This window comes from Mustela erminea, chromosome 7, assembly GCF_009829155.1.
Source record: "Mustela erminea isolate mMusErm1 chromosome 7, mMusErm1.Pri, whole genome shotgun sequence".
In the NCBI taxonomy this organism is placed as follows: Eukaryota; Metazoa; Chordata; class Mammalia; order Carnivora; family Mustelidae; genus Mustela; species Mustela erminea.
In genome coordinates, this window is record NC_045620.1 from 115,193,969 (window position 1) to 115,211,053 (window position 17,085).

Here is a 17,085-nt window from a genome sequence, read left to right on the forward strand (position 1 = left end):
AAAAGCCGAAGGCGAGTACAGAAACTACCTGCTGACAAGAAACTGCACGCAGTTTAGCAGGGTTCTAGCACACTTCAGAAGACAGGAGTTGAACTGAAAAAAATTAAACCAAGCACATACTGGATCACATGTGCCCCGATGTGTGAATTTTTTTGAAGACTGGGAAGATGAAAGAAAAGACTAGTCCCTGAAACCCCCTTTCGGTTTTTCCTCAGCATGTGAGTGAGGCTCATGTGAGGGAGGCTAGGACATCACTGAAACACTCACCCCCACTACATCAGGAAGTGCTTGTATTTGGGGATGGGGGTTCTTTAAAAACGTAAGTAAAAATGAGGTTGTTAGGCTGGGCCCTAATCCAGTATGAGTGCTGTCTTACAAAATGACCAGCCAAGGACAGACACACACAGAGAGGGAAGGCCACATGAGGACAGGGAGAAGACAGCCACCTATAAGCTGAGGAGAGAGGCCCCAGAAGAAACCAAACCTGCTGACACCTTGATCTTGAACTTCCAGCCTCCAGACCTCTGAGACAATAAATTCCTGTTGTTTAAGACCGGGGCATACAGGACTTTGTTACAGCAGCCCAATCCGGCTTGTACGGGATTCAAAGGTGAACATGACAAAGTCCCTGAGCACTGATAAAAATACGCCCGAGCACTTTGCTGGAGGGCTGAAGAAGGGTGTGTATCATAGCCTGTGCGAGTCTGAGCTTCCTGGAGATGGAGACACACAGGAAGTATGAAGAGCATGGACTTAAGGAGGGTGTCTTACTCTCTTCGTAACTGCTTGTGCTGGATCTCTGAAGAGTCTGGATTTCCTGGGACAGCATGGACAGCCGATCTGACTGGGTGGGCGTTTCATCATCTTCTGGGTCCGGAGATTCCTGCATCATTTCTTCAATTTCTTCAATAACCTTCCAAAATATACATACCGCTGTTACTCAGAGACACTCAGCTAAACAACCTATCGCACATGGTGCTCACTTGAAGCAACAAGAGCAGAAATGCACTAAATTCTCCACTAACCAACGGTGTGCAGGAGGAGCTGGTATTCTGAATAAACAAAATTTTGATTTTAAGAGTGAGTTGTTAATAAAAAAAAAAAAAAATTTACAATATGCTAAGCACAAAATTAAAGAGTATGATTTAATGTCCCTCATGATACAGTAAGCCCTATCAGATCTTGCAATGTCTTAGAAATGGCACAAAAACACACGTATAATTTACTTCAGATGTGCTAGAGCCAGATTATAGTCAAAAGAAAGCAAATGACAGAAAATATACCATATGCCACATGCCAGTGCTCAGTTTAAAGGATTTCATCAAATTGACATAAAATTAAAAAAAGAAAGCAAAAAAATTGTTATATAAAGCAAAAAATTACCTCCACAGCAACAAATTTTTCCTTTAACAGCAGAAAAATATTTTCATGTATTAACTCAATGGAAGATTAAGAGATACTCAAAATTAACTGAAATGTAGAAGCTTAAAAGAGAAAAAGTGAGCTGCACAGAAGCAGGAAAATTTCAGAAATATCTGTCTTTCAAACGATAATCTACTGTTGTGGGCAACACTGCTCCTATCTTAAGATAGTTATCTTGTCCTGCTCCACATTTAAAAGTTGCAAAGGATACATTAGTCAGTGGGAACTTAGAATCAGAAAAACTACTCATCAGTTAAGAAAAAATAGATCTAAGAGTTTAAAAAAAAAAAAACTATTAGAAAAAAATGCGGGATGAATCAGCAGGCTTAAGATGTAATACTTGTACTGAGAAAAAGAAGAGTAAATCTGAAGAAGGTGGGGATTATGTTAATTAGTAAGAAGATTTTCTCAAACGGGCATTGTAAAAGAGCACAATGAAACCCTGGAGAAGAGGGCAGAATCTGCATGGCTAAGTCTTGGGAGCAGGAAGGCTTATGGCATTCAGGCAGATTACCGAGGAGACAATGAACCCTCAGGGTCGTGTTATTTCCCCGGGATATCACGCTCCACCTCCCACCGCCCTCCACCCCATTATCTGGCATTTTAAGCACCGCACTCTTTCCAGGCCTGGAATAATCCAGCCACAACTATGACGAAGGAGCATCAAAATGGCACACGTTTAATGGACTCCTGCCAACCTGGCCACAGCCCATCTCTTCAGTGACCTCACGTTTCCAGCCGAAAGCTTTACTCTGGGAGGGTTCGCAGTGAGAGCAGCATTGGCGCGCGTTACTTCAGGAGTTTGGCAACCCAACCCAAGTGGGAAGAGTATTCGGACACTGAGAAAGCCGACGCAAGTGGTTTAAATGTATACAGGGCTGACGTTATCAAAGCATTCCACAGGAATCACGCTCACTTCTTTCTGGAAGCACAATATGTACTAATAAGTGCTGATGATTTTTACACAGGCCTTTAGAGAAAGTAGGTAGTGTCCGCACAGATACGGTATAGGTTGCCATGTCTTGTTAACTCTTGAAAAAGTACACAATTTTCACAGTATTTTTTCTGATTTCAGGTGAAGCACTAACCCTCCCTTGGTAACTTGCTGCACTGTTTCAACCAGGCCTGCGCTGGGAAAGTGCTCGTACTGAAAAATCTTCCCAACTAACATGATCCCATCTGCTTCAGATTACATATACCTTCTTCTTTTCTCTGTGGAGGACGTAACTGATGAGCTTACCTACACAGAAAATGCAGGAAAAATAAGTAAATCCCAACAACCCAGCCCTTACTGCCCCAGGAAGAAACTGTTTTTCAGCTTGAGGTTTCCTTTTTCTCTCCTGGACGAAGGTCTCGTCTCTACCTGCTCTGCAGTGAAGAGCGGCTCTTCATTAACGCAGGAGACGATGATCGAATGCATATCCAGCTGTTCCCTCAGCTCCTCGTCGTCTGATGCATCAAAGAGCAAACTGTCACTTATCTGAAAGCAAAATAACCCACTGTTAAAAGCAGGACATTGTGATCACAACAAGTTCGCAGTGTCTGGGTAAAGAAGTCTTCCCTGGAAAGGGAGAAATGATTACGACCGCTCCGTGCCAGGCAGCACTGAAGTCCTTCACTCATCTCAGACACCAACGAGCGGAATGGAAAATAAACATGGAATTGCTGAGGTGCCGCATGCGTCCCCTAAGGCTTCCCCTAATCCCCAATACGGACACAGGCTTAGCTGCTTCTCCCTGGGGAAGAGGGTCACTTACAGCATTTGTTAGGAAGTCGTGGGGAATTACAGGAGACGGGGGAGGGAGGTAATAGGCGGGTTTAGCAGCAAATGTGATTTAGTTCACAATCTAATAGTAAGACTGGTGTATCTTAAAATTCCACAGATAACATAAAGTTAATTACTGCCAAACTAACTTCTAACATTCAGAATAAAAGATTAGGAATTGGTTCCCTGGCATTGTCCACAAGAGTCGAACTTTGCCGTACAGGGGAACCGCTCTTCTTCCAAAAATAAAATCTCTGTAGGTTCCAAGAGAATCTTTCAATGTAATCGTGCTGGGGGTTCCCATTTGCCTCACTGCCATTTTCCACCCTGCTCTGGGCATCAGGACGCTGAACTTTATGGACTAAATCAAAGGATGGCCTGGACTTCTGGCTTCCAGTGGGTTAAAAACCACCGGCAGACACTAGCAGCAGACTGGAGGGTGGCAAGATGAGAGCTGGACCTTCGTTCTGCTGCCCCCCTCCTGGCCAGACTGCCAAAAAGCAGCAGAGCCTGTCAAGCAGACCTGTCCCCCTACAGCTACTCTCTCTGGGTTCTGGTAACTTCTCCTTTCCTTACCTCTTCATGCCCAGGGGTGCTACTACTGCTTACCGTTGCCCGCCCTGGGTTATCACACCATGCCTACCTAGCCGGTGTCCCTTAAGCTGCCCACACCAAAAATCATGACCATAAATTAAGTACTAGTCCTAATTGTAAAGCCTTATCTGGGAAATGCAGTAGGTAAAAATGGACAAGTGCTGCCTTTCAGAATGTCAGTCTGGGAGAGGAGCCACATCAGGGTTCTGGGGCTTGTCCTACCACATAATGCAAGTCCATGTTGTAACTCAGTGAAGACACACCTCCTTGGGCGTGTGTGTCTTCACTGCGCCATAGACTAAGAAAGGCCTGGACATGGTCTTCAGCGTATCATTCTGAACTTTCAGAACACTGTGAGAAAAAGAAGAATCTAAAAGCTTCCAGAGAGGAAAAAACCCATCACATAAAAAGGATCAAGAATCAAAATGTCTTTTAAACTCTCAACAGCAACAAACGAGGTGAAGAAAAAAAAAACAATGTTATTTCCATGTTTCAGTAAATTTCAGCCTAGAATCCTATCTTCAGCTAAAGTAACAATTAGTTGGGAGCTCAGAATAAACACATTTTCAGGCATTCAAGATCTCAAAGTAAATATTTTACCTCATTCACCCTTTCTCAGAAAGCTACTGCAGAATAAGCTCCATTCAAACCAGAGGGAAAACCAGAAAGGAAGCAGACCTGGGACATAATCCAAGAATGAAATGTGGGAATTCTTGTAATGATGGTGGAATAAAAGTTCCAGAATGATGGCTGTGAAGTTCACCTGGAGAGTAAAGAGCTCAGATGACAACTGGTACTGCATGGAGCATCGAGAAAAGGGAGAAAAGGAGAAGAGAAAGAGAGGCAGAGACATTAACAGGTTCTCTGGTGCACGTCACGTACTAAAACAAGTTTTATGACTCTGTTGAGGCTGAATTTATGAGGTAATGATAGCTTAAATGAACCACAAAAAGACAATGATTATTACCCTAAGAAAAAAAACAAACAAATTACAAGAGGAAAGTCACTCATGATGTATGGAAATGGGTCAACTGTGAATATTTATATAGTCAATATAAATGATGAAGATTAATTTAACCAATTATTTTTATATAATTATATTGGGAAGACAAGGGAAGGGAAAGTTTCCATGAGGGCTATGGTGTTGAGGGACAGTGGGAGGACTGAGAGAGACCTAAACCCTCACCGATGAGTAGAAAGTAAATGGATAAAGTCTAAAGTTGAAAAAAAAAAAAAAAATCAAGTAAAATGATGAAAGCATGTTCCCTGTCAGCAGAAACCGTTCAAGGAGCTAAAAGTGGCTGCCTCTGGTAAGCAGAAAGCAAGGAAGGGGTAAGGAGGGCAGAGGCTGCTTCTTCACGATAAGGTCTATACTAGGTCTAGTACTTTTAAACCAATGCAGTTATCTTTTTTTTCTTTTCCAGCTATCAACTTTTAATAAGGAATGTGAAAGAGCAAGAGCTTAGGCTCTTGGTGAGAGAGGATGTTTGACTTCAAGATTATAGAAGTGGGGATGAAAAGTGCCACAATCTAGTTACAAAGGTGTATGGAAGATGGGGAGTAGACCTAGCAATTATCTTCATGGATCCTTAAATTTCAACACTTCCCACAATCAATCTTCATTATAATTGGAAGACCATAGATTTATTCTTCCTCTACAGACAAATCCAAGTTTTCATTTAAAAATGACTCCTAAGGAAGATATTATCTTCTTCCTGCCTCTGCTCTTGAAGATAAAAAGGTGCATAAAACAAAGTCTCTGTCCTTGAAAAAAACGCTCACAGTAGGAGGAAGGAGATAGCACATGAGATGTTCCTAAGGCAATATTATTTAGAAGCCTTTTCCCATATAAGCATATTCAAAAATGGCACTGGATTTAGAATAGTTTTTATAGCTATTGCCAAAACACAAGACTGATACCAGTAAACCATTAGAATAAATTTCCATAACAAGAGAAATAATGATCCCAGATCATCTTTCCAGGGACTGAGCCAAGTCCATTCCCCACAGAGATGGCATATGTTAAGGGCTGGAATCCCTTTCGGCTTTGAAAACTAACCTTGGCTGTCATGGGTATCATTATTCACTCTCCCATTTCGGCATCAGTGTGTCTTCTCTTTGCCAAACATTCCCATCACTCCTTCCTGTGCCAGGTTAGACACAGAGCTGGTGGTTCTATTGCCCTGTACGAAACTGAAGCTGCTTCAAATGGAAAAAATGTGCCCATGTAAGAATCTGGAATATACTAGTTCCCTTACTACAGAAAGACTCATCAAATTTAAAAGTGTGCCATCTTAAACCTCAACGGAAGAAAAATTAAAAGTTGAAAAGTGGCAAATGGTGGTTTTCCTGAATGTTTTTCTCATCCTAATGCAAAAGAAAGGTCCTCTCCCTTCATCCAGAAAAAAATCTCCAGGGACACCTGGGTGGCTCAGTCGGTTAAGCAGCTGCCTTTGGCTCAGGTCATGATCCCAGGGTCCTGGGATAGAGCCTAGAGTCAGACTCCCTGCTGGGCAGGGTGCCTGCTTCTCCCTCCCACTCTGCTTGCCTCTCTGCCTACCTGTGCTATCTCTCCATCAAATAAACAAATAAAATCTGAAAGAAAGAGAGAAAGAAAGAAAAGGAAGAAATTTCCTACAGATCCTATTTAAAAATGGAATAATCTAAAGGATGCTTCCAAAGGTAAATTCAACACAATTCAGTATGGAAAGAATAGAGCATACAGTAGGCAATGCTAAATAAACTAACTCAGGTTAAAAAAAATGTAATAATAGGCTATCTAACAGAATGTGAAGGTCCTTCTTACATAGCTCCTTGTTCTCCAGGAACCGAATGTGTGCTACTCCTTCCTGAGGAACAGAGTTCTAATTTCAGTTCTTATTCATCACCTGGTAGTTGTGTCCCGGTGGGCAGATGACAGATGGATGATCACTTGTCCACTTTAATCTGCTGAGTTTTTCAGATAAGGCTTTTATAATTAAGATCAGTTACTAGTACTAAATTCCCAAGTCATTACAAATCACCACCCTTGGCTATACCATTACTCTGGCATTGAAAATAACATCTGGGGCGCCTGGGTGGCTCAGCTGGTTAAGTAACTGCCTTCAGCTCAGATCATGATCCTGGAGTCCCTCATTGGGCTCCCTGCTCATGCTCTTCTCTCTCTCTCTCAAATAAATAAATAAAATCTTTAATAAAAAATGTAGTTACTAAAAAAAATTTTTTTTTTAAGTATTTTATTTATTTATTTGACAGAGAGAGATCACAAACAGGCAGAGAGGCAGGCAGAGAGAGAGAAGGAAGCAGGCTCCCCACCGAGCAGAGAGCTCGATGCGGGGCTCGATCCCAGGACCCTGAGATCATGACCTGAGCCGAAGGCAGAGGCTTAACCCACTGAGCCACCCAGGTGCCCCTAAAAAAAATTTTTTTAGAAGAAAATAACAATCAGAAGGCAGAAAAAGGGAGCAACTTCCCAAGATGTGATTTAAGAACAATACAAGACATACATTTTATTCAATGAAACCATATTATAGTGTCCCATTCATTCTGCTAATGCACTTCTATCTCTTCTATGCTATTTTTAAGTATTTCCAAAAAAAATACTCATTGATTGGCTATCATGGATTTAGTACTATGTTAAATAATACAGAAAATACCTATTTTTTAAAAAAGAACTTTCCATCATATTCACTAACCTTATGGTCTCATTGACAAGATTATTCCTTTGTTCACTCAACACTTGTTTTAGTACTCACTATGTGCCAGGAACAGTGGTACTTACTAAAAAGACTAAAAAGATTTGCTAGCAGCAAATCATAATCACAATGACAGACCCTAAAACACAGGATTAATAAGAAAACAAAGTAATGGTCTGAGACATGGACAAAGTGCTGTGGGGACCGGTACCCAGGAGAAAACGGGGCTAAATTCTGTGGGACAGATAAGTCCTTGAAGATTTTCACACCCCCACCAGTGTAACCAGTTCCCACAGAGAGAGCTGCATTTCCCTTCCACACAGGGATTGAGGCCATGGCTAAAGGGCCATCTGTCAGAGAGGCCGTAGATGGGGATTCCCCCCAAGTGAGAGGTTGGATTAAGTGTCCTTTAAAGTCGCTTCCAACTCTAAAATTGTATAATTCCATGAGATCAGCAAAGGCTAAAACAGTAATAGGAAGCTTCAGAGGGGAAAGGAAACTTGAACCAAGCCCAAAATGATAGCTAGGGTCCAAAGAGAAGACAGAGCATAAGGAATGCTGTTATTCCTTTTCACAAAATGTATGCCAGGTCAGTCAGCAGAATAGCTTAGTGGGGTTACTGGAACATACAGCAAGATTTCTCTCTCTACTAGAATACTGGGAAACACAGGCAGAACTCCACATTTTACTAAAAAATAATAGGCAGCAGGCTGTCCTGAGTCATATAATTGAGAAAGTCGTTTTCATAAAACATTAACAATACTATTTAAGGTACTGACAGCCCCAATGCATTATACTCTCAATTACACAAATACACTTAATGAAACATAGAGCATGCCAAAAGGTCTGGCATGAGTTTACATTGTTATATGATAAGGAACTTAAACAGCCCCTGAAACTTATATATAACTTGGCTGTTTCTCATCACCTTTAGATAAACCGAACACTGTGCTTTTCCACCTAAAACAATGACCTTCCCTTTTCCACCCCAGACCCCAGCTTGTCCCATCACCTGTGCTCACACTTGTTACCCAAGGCACCTTCACTTTACAACCCCGAGGAGTCCCCAGCAGGCTCAAACAGGTAGCCAAGAGCTCTAAGGTCTTTTAAAGGTTATCGAATACTGACAGGAACACACAGTCTTCAGAAAATGTGTCATGTCCAGCAAGTCCTTAAATTCATCAGAAAGCTAACTCAATGTTGCTTTCCCAGTACCCTCAGTATATTATCCAGTTTTCCCAGCACACCAAAATTGTGCTAGTTAAGCTCAGAAAAAAAACAAAAACAAAAAAAACCGCTGATCTTTGTTGTTCATTCCCAGGTGACAAAGATTTGGCTAAACATACAAAAGAGAGTGTATGCTTGGGAAGAACTGGAGCAAAGTGCTAGCAAAGTCTGACAGTGGTGGAGCCAAGTTGGCAACAGAAGGCCACGCCAATGGCTATAAACTTGGAAATAACTGGCAACCCACTGATCTGTTTTTTAGTTCTATTATCAGAATCAGTTATTCAGAAACTATTCGCTCAATTCCTAACTTACCCCTTTTTCTGAGAGGTTCAGTGTAAGCAAATGCAGGGTCCTGGTATGGGAGGACTTCCAGTCTACCGGCATTACGTTTCCATAATTATCTGTCAGGGCATTCCAAATCCTTAAAAAGAAGAAAACTACAATCAGTGAAAGTTAACACCCTCCACATGTCTTTTGTTAAACAAATACCAAAACCATAGTGAAAGAAAGAACAAAAAATGTCAAAGCAAAACAATGCAAGGCCTCCAGTTTTCCAGAAAAACCCCAACAAAGAGCCCCCTAAAGAAGACTACGTGACCACCGGATCCCTGGGCTGACAAGAAGTGCTAAGGAAGATTCAGTGGTGTGAAAACTCTCTCAAAGTCAACAGGTCACGTTTCCACACTTCTAGCTGCCAGGGATCCTCCTAAGCAATTTACACAGATTACTCATTTAATCCTCAAAAACAATACTATGAAGAACCATTATTATCCCCATTTCACAGAGGAGGAGACTGACATACAGGGAGCTTCTGTAATGTGTCCTGAGCCACGCAGGTAATACATACACGGGGTTTCACACTTGCTTATTGATCGTTTCATGTGGTGAATAATCTTCTCTAACCAAAAATGTGTTATTCTTCCTGGAGAAAGGATTCAGTCTCAATGGGAGACTGGGGTTTAACATCTATTTTGTAATATAATAGGCTAAGGACTACGACAGATAAAATGAAGGAGAGAAAAGGGAGTTCACAGTAAAATGCACAAAGCTTATAGCCAATGCAATCACCCTTCCTTATTGCTAAACAGCATTTTGGAGGAGCAAAAGAGTAAAATGAAAGGGTGCTTGACTAAAATTCAGGAAACACAGACTCTCATTTCCTTTCTTCTTCAAATAGTGAAGTCTTTGGTCATGTTCCTTAACCTCTCTAAGTAAGAGCCACCCTTCTCTAAAATGAGAGGCCTGAGTAACAGAGATCCCTTCCAGCTCTATTACTCTTAAGCATTATTTCAAATGAGTTGTTTTGAGGGATGTCCTAAGTCACACTGGATAAGGACAGCAAATTCCAACTTCATGACCAAAATTCAGATTTAGTACCAAAGTAATAACAGCATAATAAAACATGACTTCAGAGATATAAATGAGATGAAATTAAATTGGGGTACGTTAAAGACTACATATAATCTATTTAATGGGCAGAGATACACAGATGTCGTAAGAAAAAATACCTAAAGTATATGGCAGATATCTAATCATGAATATGCCATTAAATAACTGAGTGGGTTTGTCTTTTTTCCCAAACATGTAAGCCACTGAGAGACGAAAACAAGACCACTGGAGGCATAAAAATAAGAATGCAAGCTTAAAAATAAAGAAGCAATATACTTGATTTAATGAATTTGGGATTTGGTGCTAAAGAGAAGAAGCAATGGGACCATAACTGCCAAAAACATAAAATCCCGAAATGATGCTTGGCTTTGGAATGCACATTAGCCTCAATGAAAATGTGAACCCAAAAAGCTCTAGGAAACTGGCTCATTTACCCAGCACATCTCCCATATGCATAGTTAGTCCCATTCTCCTCTCTGTTAGAAACACAACCTTCTCCAATGCCAAAATACTCCAACTGGAGACAATGACTCTGGATTGTTTAAAATCAGCTACACTTGCTACGTTTCCGACCCACACCTTCCTGAGTAAAAGACTTTCAGATACCGGATAACTGACTATATACCTAACCTTAGTTAGGAACTCGAGTAGGATATTCTAGTAGGTGAAGACAGTCCATGGTTTGGGGGACTGCTTGTTAGTTTCTTCTTGAATGAGGCTGGAAGAAGAAGACAAGTGGGGCGGAATACTTCACCCAGTAGGAGAGACTGTGGGTACATTTGATCTCCCAAGAAAGTGAAGGACAATTAACAGTCCTCCATCTTCACCAAGGTTAGAACAGTTGTAGTTGGAAGGACACAGGGCTGACCTAAGAGAAAGATTTCTAGAATTCTCCCATCAAGACATGAATTGCCTTTATCTTTATCATAAAATATTACAAGCAGTCATAAACAACCAGCAAGAAAGCTCTTTTCCAAGGAGATCAAAGTCCTGTGACATTGAATCCTATGGGATACCCTTCTGAAGTAAAACCATAGCAGATAAGTGCAATCCATATTTAACCAAAACTAAAGGTAGGGCTTAGAGAAGTAATATAAAGTGTCCTAAGCCAACGCAAATCTGAGTGAAAGAATTCTCAACTCTCTCTGAGAGGGGCAGGGATAGACTCTATCAAGCCACGGAGAGATGTATGCAACAGAAAAGGGACAGTGAGCGGTGACCAGCCCCAGTCCCTGAAAAGAGAGAAAGAAATGTGTTATGCATTCCCAAATTAAGAATCGGGCATTACTACCAACATATCATCTACTAAAAACCATTATTAAGAGTAACAAAATATTTTAAGTTTTACATCAGCCTAGGATTTAAGCAAAGACTAACATAAACTACTTTCTAGACAGTACAGGTGAAGAAAAATAGGGAACCTTAACATTTATGTACAAACCACTAATCTGTTCTGAGAAGTTACTCTTGCCAAAGCTAAACGCATCAGAACTATCATTTTTTAATCCAGAGTATGTCCTGAGTCCCAATGATTCAGAGTATATAAATCTACATATGTATATATAAAACTATCTTCTCTAGGAATAGACTTTCTAAAAGGTCATCTTTCGCTATTGGCTGCGTACATCCATATACAAAATCCAATCATAAGCTCCTCCCTCCACACTGGGCAGAACACTGCAGACAGGTGCCAACAAGATGACATGGTCCCCAACACAGCTGGGTGCCAACCACTGCTAAGCCATGTTTACAGGCCCTCACTCCAGAATTCCTCTGGTCAAGCTTCCTACCTTATTCACAGACAAAGGAGGCCATCAGGCTGAAAGCCCCTTTCTATGCCTGTGGATCCCTCTCCATCTCTCAAGAATCCTTCCCTAACCTCTAATCTCTGAATTCCTTAGGGGCTCTAAAAACCCACCCCCGACCCATGTCCACAGTGTTCATTCCACTCCTAGCTCCCTCGCCTCCTCCTCTGGGTTTCCCCAGAGACCCATACCACATACTCAGCATCCTCACTCTCACCATTCCTTTTACTATCTTTTGGGGGTGACACTGAGGTACAGAATTAGAACCCTTATTTAGCCAAACTGTAACTGGGGTTCCAGATAGCCAAATGAAGTACACCTCCCCCCCCCCCAAGGAACTCTGCCTCTCCCTTACTCAGTTGGTGCATTTCCTTAAGAATGTCCTAACACTGCACTTAGATAATTCTGTACTAATTACCTGTTCTTGCACGTGTTGTCCCACCAGATTAGGAGATCCGTGCTATTAATAACTACAGCCTTTTTCTTTCTTTCTTTCTTTTTATTATTTTATTTTATTTTATTTTATTTGCCTCTGTCGAGATTTGCACTCCACCTGGGCTCTCCGATAGAGCCAATAAATTCCTGTGGCATAAATGCTGCTTCAGCGTTGGTACCTTTGCACGTGCTATATCGCGAGGTGCAAACCTAGACCTTTCTTCATCTGCCAGGCAAACTCCCACTCTTCCATCAGGATCCAGTTTGCACATTTCTTTCCCTGTGAAGCCTTTCCTGGCTCTCCCACACACACCCCTTTTATATCCTATATTTCGCATAAGTCCAGGAGAGCATTTGTCACACCCATACATACTGTTTACAAATCCAGCCCCTCAACCTAAGTGGTGCCTTGCGTGGGAGGGGTAGGTTCAGCCACCTTGGTATTCCCAGCGCGAAGCAGCCTCTGGCACTCAGCGCTTAAATAAACGCTAGCTGAATGAATGAGCGGCTACACAGGTGCCCGAGGAGGTGCAATTTCTAACTACCTGCTCGGTGGAAGGAGGTTCCCCTCTGAACCCAACCTGGGTCGGTTTCTAGGGAGCAGGAGGAGCGCAGCGGCAGAGGGTAAGGGAGCGGGAAGGGCTGGGGAGCAGGGGATTTAAATTGCAGAGCGCCGGGAGGCCGAACCCTCCCCCCCCACCCAGCCCCAGGGAGCGCGGCGGGGGAGCAGAGGGGGCGGGGACTCGCGAGGCGGAAGGAGGGCGCGGGGAGGAGCCTGTGGCCGGAGTCCCCGTGAGGCTGCAGACTTAGGGCCAGAGGACAGGACGAGGGCAGCGCGAGGGGCAGGGGAGGCTCCCGCCCGCTCCCGGCCGGGCCCGCACTCACTCGTCCCCCTGCAGGAGGCTGCACTCGGTGATGGGCCGCACGGCCGCCCTCGGGGGCTCGGCGCCCGGACCCGAGGGGCGGAAACACAGACTCAGCTTCTCCTCCAAGCTGCAGGCCAGCGCCGGGAAGCCGTCGCCTCCCCCGCCCGGCCCTGCGCCGGCCTCGGGGCTCGCGTTACAGTTCTCCTGGTCCTGGAGGCTCCGGGCCGGTTCCTGGAACTCATAGAAATCCTGCCAGTCCCCGTCCGCCGCCATCGCCGCCCGGCGCAGTGGCGCGCCCCGCCCCGCCCTGCCAGGGCCCCGCCCCGCAGGCCCCACAGGCCCCGCCCCGCCGCGGGCTTCGCCTAGCCTCGGGCCCCGCCTCCTCTGTTCGTCTACCACGTGGATCTGTCCGGACCGCCCAGCCTGCGGGTCTTCCCTTTTCCGGAGTTTTCTTACCCCAGGTGACTGCGGTCTCAGTAGAACGAAAGAAAAACTTTAATTACCTTGAGTCACTTCCTATAGTCTCTGTCACTCAGGAATGGCTTCCCTTCGTGGGAAACTGGCCTAAATGTGACTTAAATAAAGGGCTTCTTTAAACTTGCAACCTAGTGTCAGATTATGCCCCTGGGAGAAACGGACTCCTTTTGTAAATTTCCAACCAGAAGAGCAAGCCGAGCCACCTGGAAATGCTTAAGTCCTACCGAAATTCATTCCACAAATATTTTATATCTAAAACATGCAAAGCACCTTCTAGACCCTGGGGAACATACAAAGATGAGTGATTATGTAAATTAATACTTGCAAAGCACTTGGTACAGTGTTGGGGAAGGTAACTGAAAAGGTGTAACTGCCAGTTGACCCGTGAGCTGGACCCAGGCACTGGAAAGCTCCCCTCCACCTCCCCTCTCCTTGGAATGGGAGTTCCACTTGCCTTTCCTGCTCCCAGACGCTGCTCCAAGGAAGTAGCCTTCTGATGATACGTTGAGAACACCCTCCGGGTGTACCATGAATGAACCCAGTTAAAGGCCTCTTAGTAAACAAGATTTGGCAGGTGGGTGTGGGGATCTGTTTGTCTTGCTGTCACCAAAGGCAAGCCTCCTATGTATGTAAGCTCCCTTTGCTTATTAAAATTGCCATCTACCAAGTTGGAGTGGCCTCGTCTTTCTTAGGTCTTTCCCTGCCTTCCTCCTTAAGAGGCTGATTTCAGATACACGTGGGAAGCTCCCAAGTGGGATGCAAGTCAACAAACAGGGGATGAACCTTGTAGGCCTTATGCTAAGTGAAGCCAGAGACAAAAGGACCCATGTGGAATAATTGCACTTGTATGAAGTAGTCAAAATCATAGAAACAGTAAGTATAATGGAGTTGCCAGGGGCTGAAGAGGGGAAAATGAGAACTTAGTTTTTCATGGGTACAGAGTGCCTTTTGGAGTTGTATGGTGGTGATAGTTGCACATGAATGTACTTAATGCCACAGTATACTTAAAATTTGTTAAAACGCTCATTTTTATCCTATGTATATTTATTTATATTATTTATATTTTTTCTAAAAAAGGTGTGTCATTATTAAATCACTTGTTAGAACCACCCTATACAGATGTGCCTTGTTTAACATCTGACCTCCTTAAAAGTGGATCCAAATCAGACATTTAAAATTAGCTCATGCCTTCTCCATGGTAATTATTGAACAATTGCTAACTTGATCATCTCTTCCATTTTACCATTTGATTGACACTGGATTTTAGGGATGCCTGGGTGGCTCAGTGGGTTAAGCCTCTGCCTTAGGCTCAGGTCATGATCCCAGTGTCCTGGGCTTTCTGCTCAGCAGGGAGCCTGCTTCCCCCTCTCTCTCTGCCTGCCTCTCTGACTATTTGTGATCTCTGTCTGTCAAATAAATAAATTATTTTTTAAAAGTCTTAAAAAAAAAAGAAACTGGATTTTATACTATAATCACGTCGATCAACTTCACTTCAAAGCAATCCAAGGTTAACAAAATAGACTGTTAATTTGAAGACTTAAGTCAGAGGGACTGATTCTGAGGAGAAGAAATTCAGTGGAGATGAGAAATCTCTCTGGCCCACATGGGAAAAAAGGTGAAGAAAAGAAGAAAAGGTACCAACCTTCAGGAACACAAAGTGCACTTCATATTGAATTGGGAGGAAAATGAATGAAAAAATAAAAGTAAGAAAGCTCTATTGAGCACAGTGACACACTGACAGAAGGTGACACCAGGGAAGACTGGCAAGGTGCGTTCAGGAGACCCAGGTAGCATCAAGAGGCCCCACCAGTCTATAGAAAGGAATAAATGCGGACAATTCAGAGGAGTTTTCAAAGAGAAACCAGGTGGCTTGGGTCACATTTAGATGAAATAAACTGGTTCTGGAAATGATTTTATTTTTTGTGTGATCCCTGGATCACATGTTACACATTTAATGCTGCTCATGTGTATTACATTCTATTTTCCGGTATACTTATTAATATAAATTTCTTATAAAGGTATTGGTCCCCAATTTTCCATAGTCTCAAGAGTGTTAGGACAAGGGAAACAGAGCATCCAGAAATGTTCCACAAAATCAGCCAGAGTCCCCCAAAATTTGCAAAGATGAGGGTGTTATAAGAATGAACATTAAAATTGAAGTGCTCTACTCCTTTGGAATTGTATTTTCTCGGGTCCTTCGTTTTTATTTTTCGCCCTCCAAGGTTTTGTTACCAGAGATGTTAAAATTTCTTTTGCTATAAATAAATAAAATCTTAAAAAAAAAAAAGAGCCCCTCCCCCTGTTTGTATGCTTGTATACTTTCTCTCCCTCTTTTCTCTCTCTCTCTCTCTCTCTCAAATAAATAAATAAATAAAATCTTTAAAATTTCATTCATTTGCTATCTTTGAAGAAGGAAAATTTTTTGTGAGTGGGGTTGGGATGGGTGAGACTAAGAGTGGGGATGCCTGTTCTACACATAGTATTATAATCTTGAAAGCTGTAAGTTAACAGGATTTTCTTTGTTTTTTTAAATTTTTATTTATTTTTTTAATTCTTCCTTTTTAGGATTTTATTTATTTATTTGACACAGCGAGATCACAAGTAGGCAGAGAGGCAGGCAGAGAGAGAGGGGGAAGCAGGCCCCCTGCTGAACAGAGAGCCCGATGCGGGGCTTGATCCCAGGACCCTGGGATCATGACCTGAGCCTTAGGTAGAGGCTTTAACCCACTGAGCCACCCAGGCGCCCCTCTTTCTTTGTTTTTTTAAGAGTGGTCAAAATATCTTGTCATCAAAAGAGCTTCTTCGATATTGCTGTATCAAAATAGCCACATCAAAATGTTATGGATCTAGTATCACCTCATACCTGTTAAAAAAGCTAAAATCAAAAACACAAGAAACAACAAGTGTTGGCAAGGATGTAGAGAAAAAAGGAACCCTTTTGCACTGTTGGTGGGAATGCAAATGGGTACAGCCCCTGTGGAAAATAGTGTGGAGGTTCCTCAAAAAATTGAAAATAGAAATAACCTAGGATCCAGTAATCACACTACTGGGTATTTACCCCCAAAATACAAACACACTAATTCAAAAGGATATATGCACCCCTATGTTTATTGCAGTATTATTACAGCAGGAGGAGAAGTATGGAAGCAAATAAGCAAAGTATGGAAGCAGCCCCGGTGTCCACTGATAGATGAATGGATAAGGAAGATGTGGTATATATACAATGGAATAATATATACATGGAATACTATTCCATGATAAAAAAAAGAATGAAATCTTACCATTTGCAACAACATGGATAGAGCTAGAGAGAATAAAGCTAAGTGAAATAGATCCAACAGAGAAAGACAAATACCATATGATTTCACTCATATGTGAAATTTAGAAAACAAATGAACAAAGTAAAAAGA

General features: G+C 42.6%; 1 protein-coding gene across 3 annotated transcripts in view; it reads right to left on the minus strand.

Moving 5' to 3' along the window:
- The window catches only part of FEZ2 (fasciculation and elongation protein zeta 2), a 42,428-nt gene extending 28,912 nt beyond the window's left edge, over positions 1 to 13,516 (minus strand). For all 3 annotated transcript variants that reach the window (XR_004287982.1, XM_032352997.1, XM_032352996.1), the window contains exons 1-4: positions 13,218 to 13,516; positions 9,016 to 9,124; positions 2,786 to 2,902; positions 772 to 913 (exon numbers count right to left, since the gene is read on the minus strand). Coding sequence is in view for 2 of the 3 variants with exons in the window: in XM_032352997.1 (XP_032208888.1) it covers positions 772 to 913; positions 2,786 to 2,902; positions 9,016 to 9,124; positions 13,218 to 13,471 (622 nt within the window). In the remaining variant the exon portion in view is untranslated. The remainder of the gene's footprint in view (positions 1 to 771; positions 914 to 2,785; positions 2,903 to 9,015; positions 9,125 to 13,217) is intronic.
- Between the last annotated feature and the right edge of the window lie 3,569 nt (positions 13,517 to 17,085).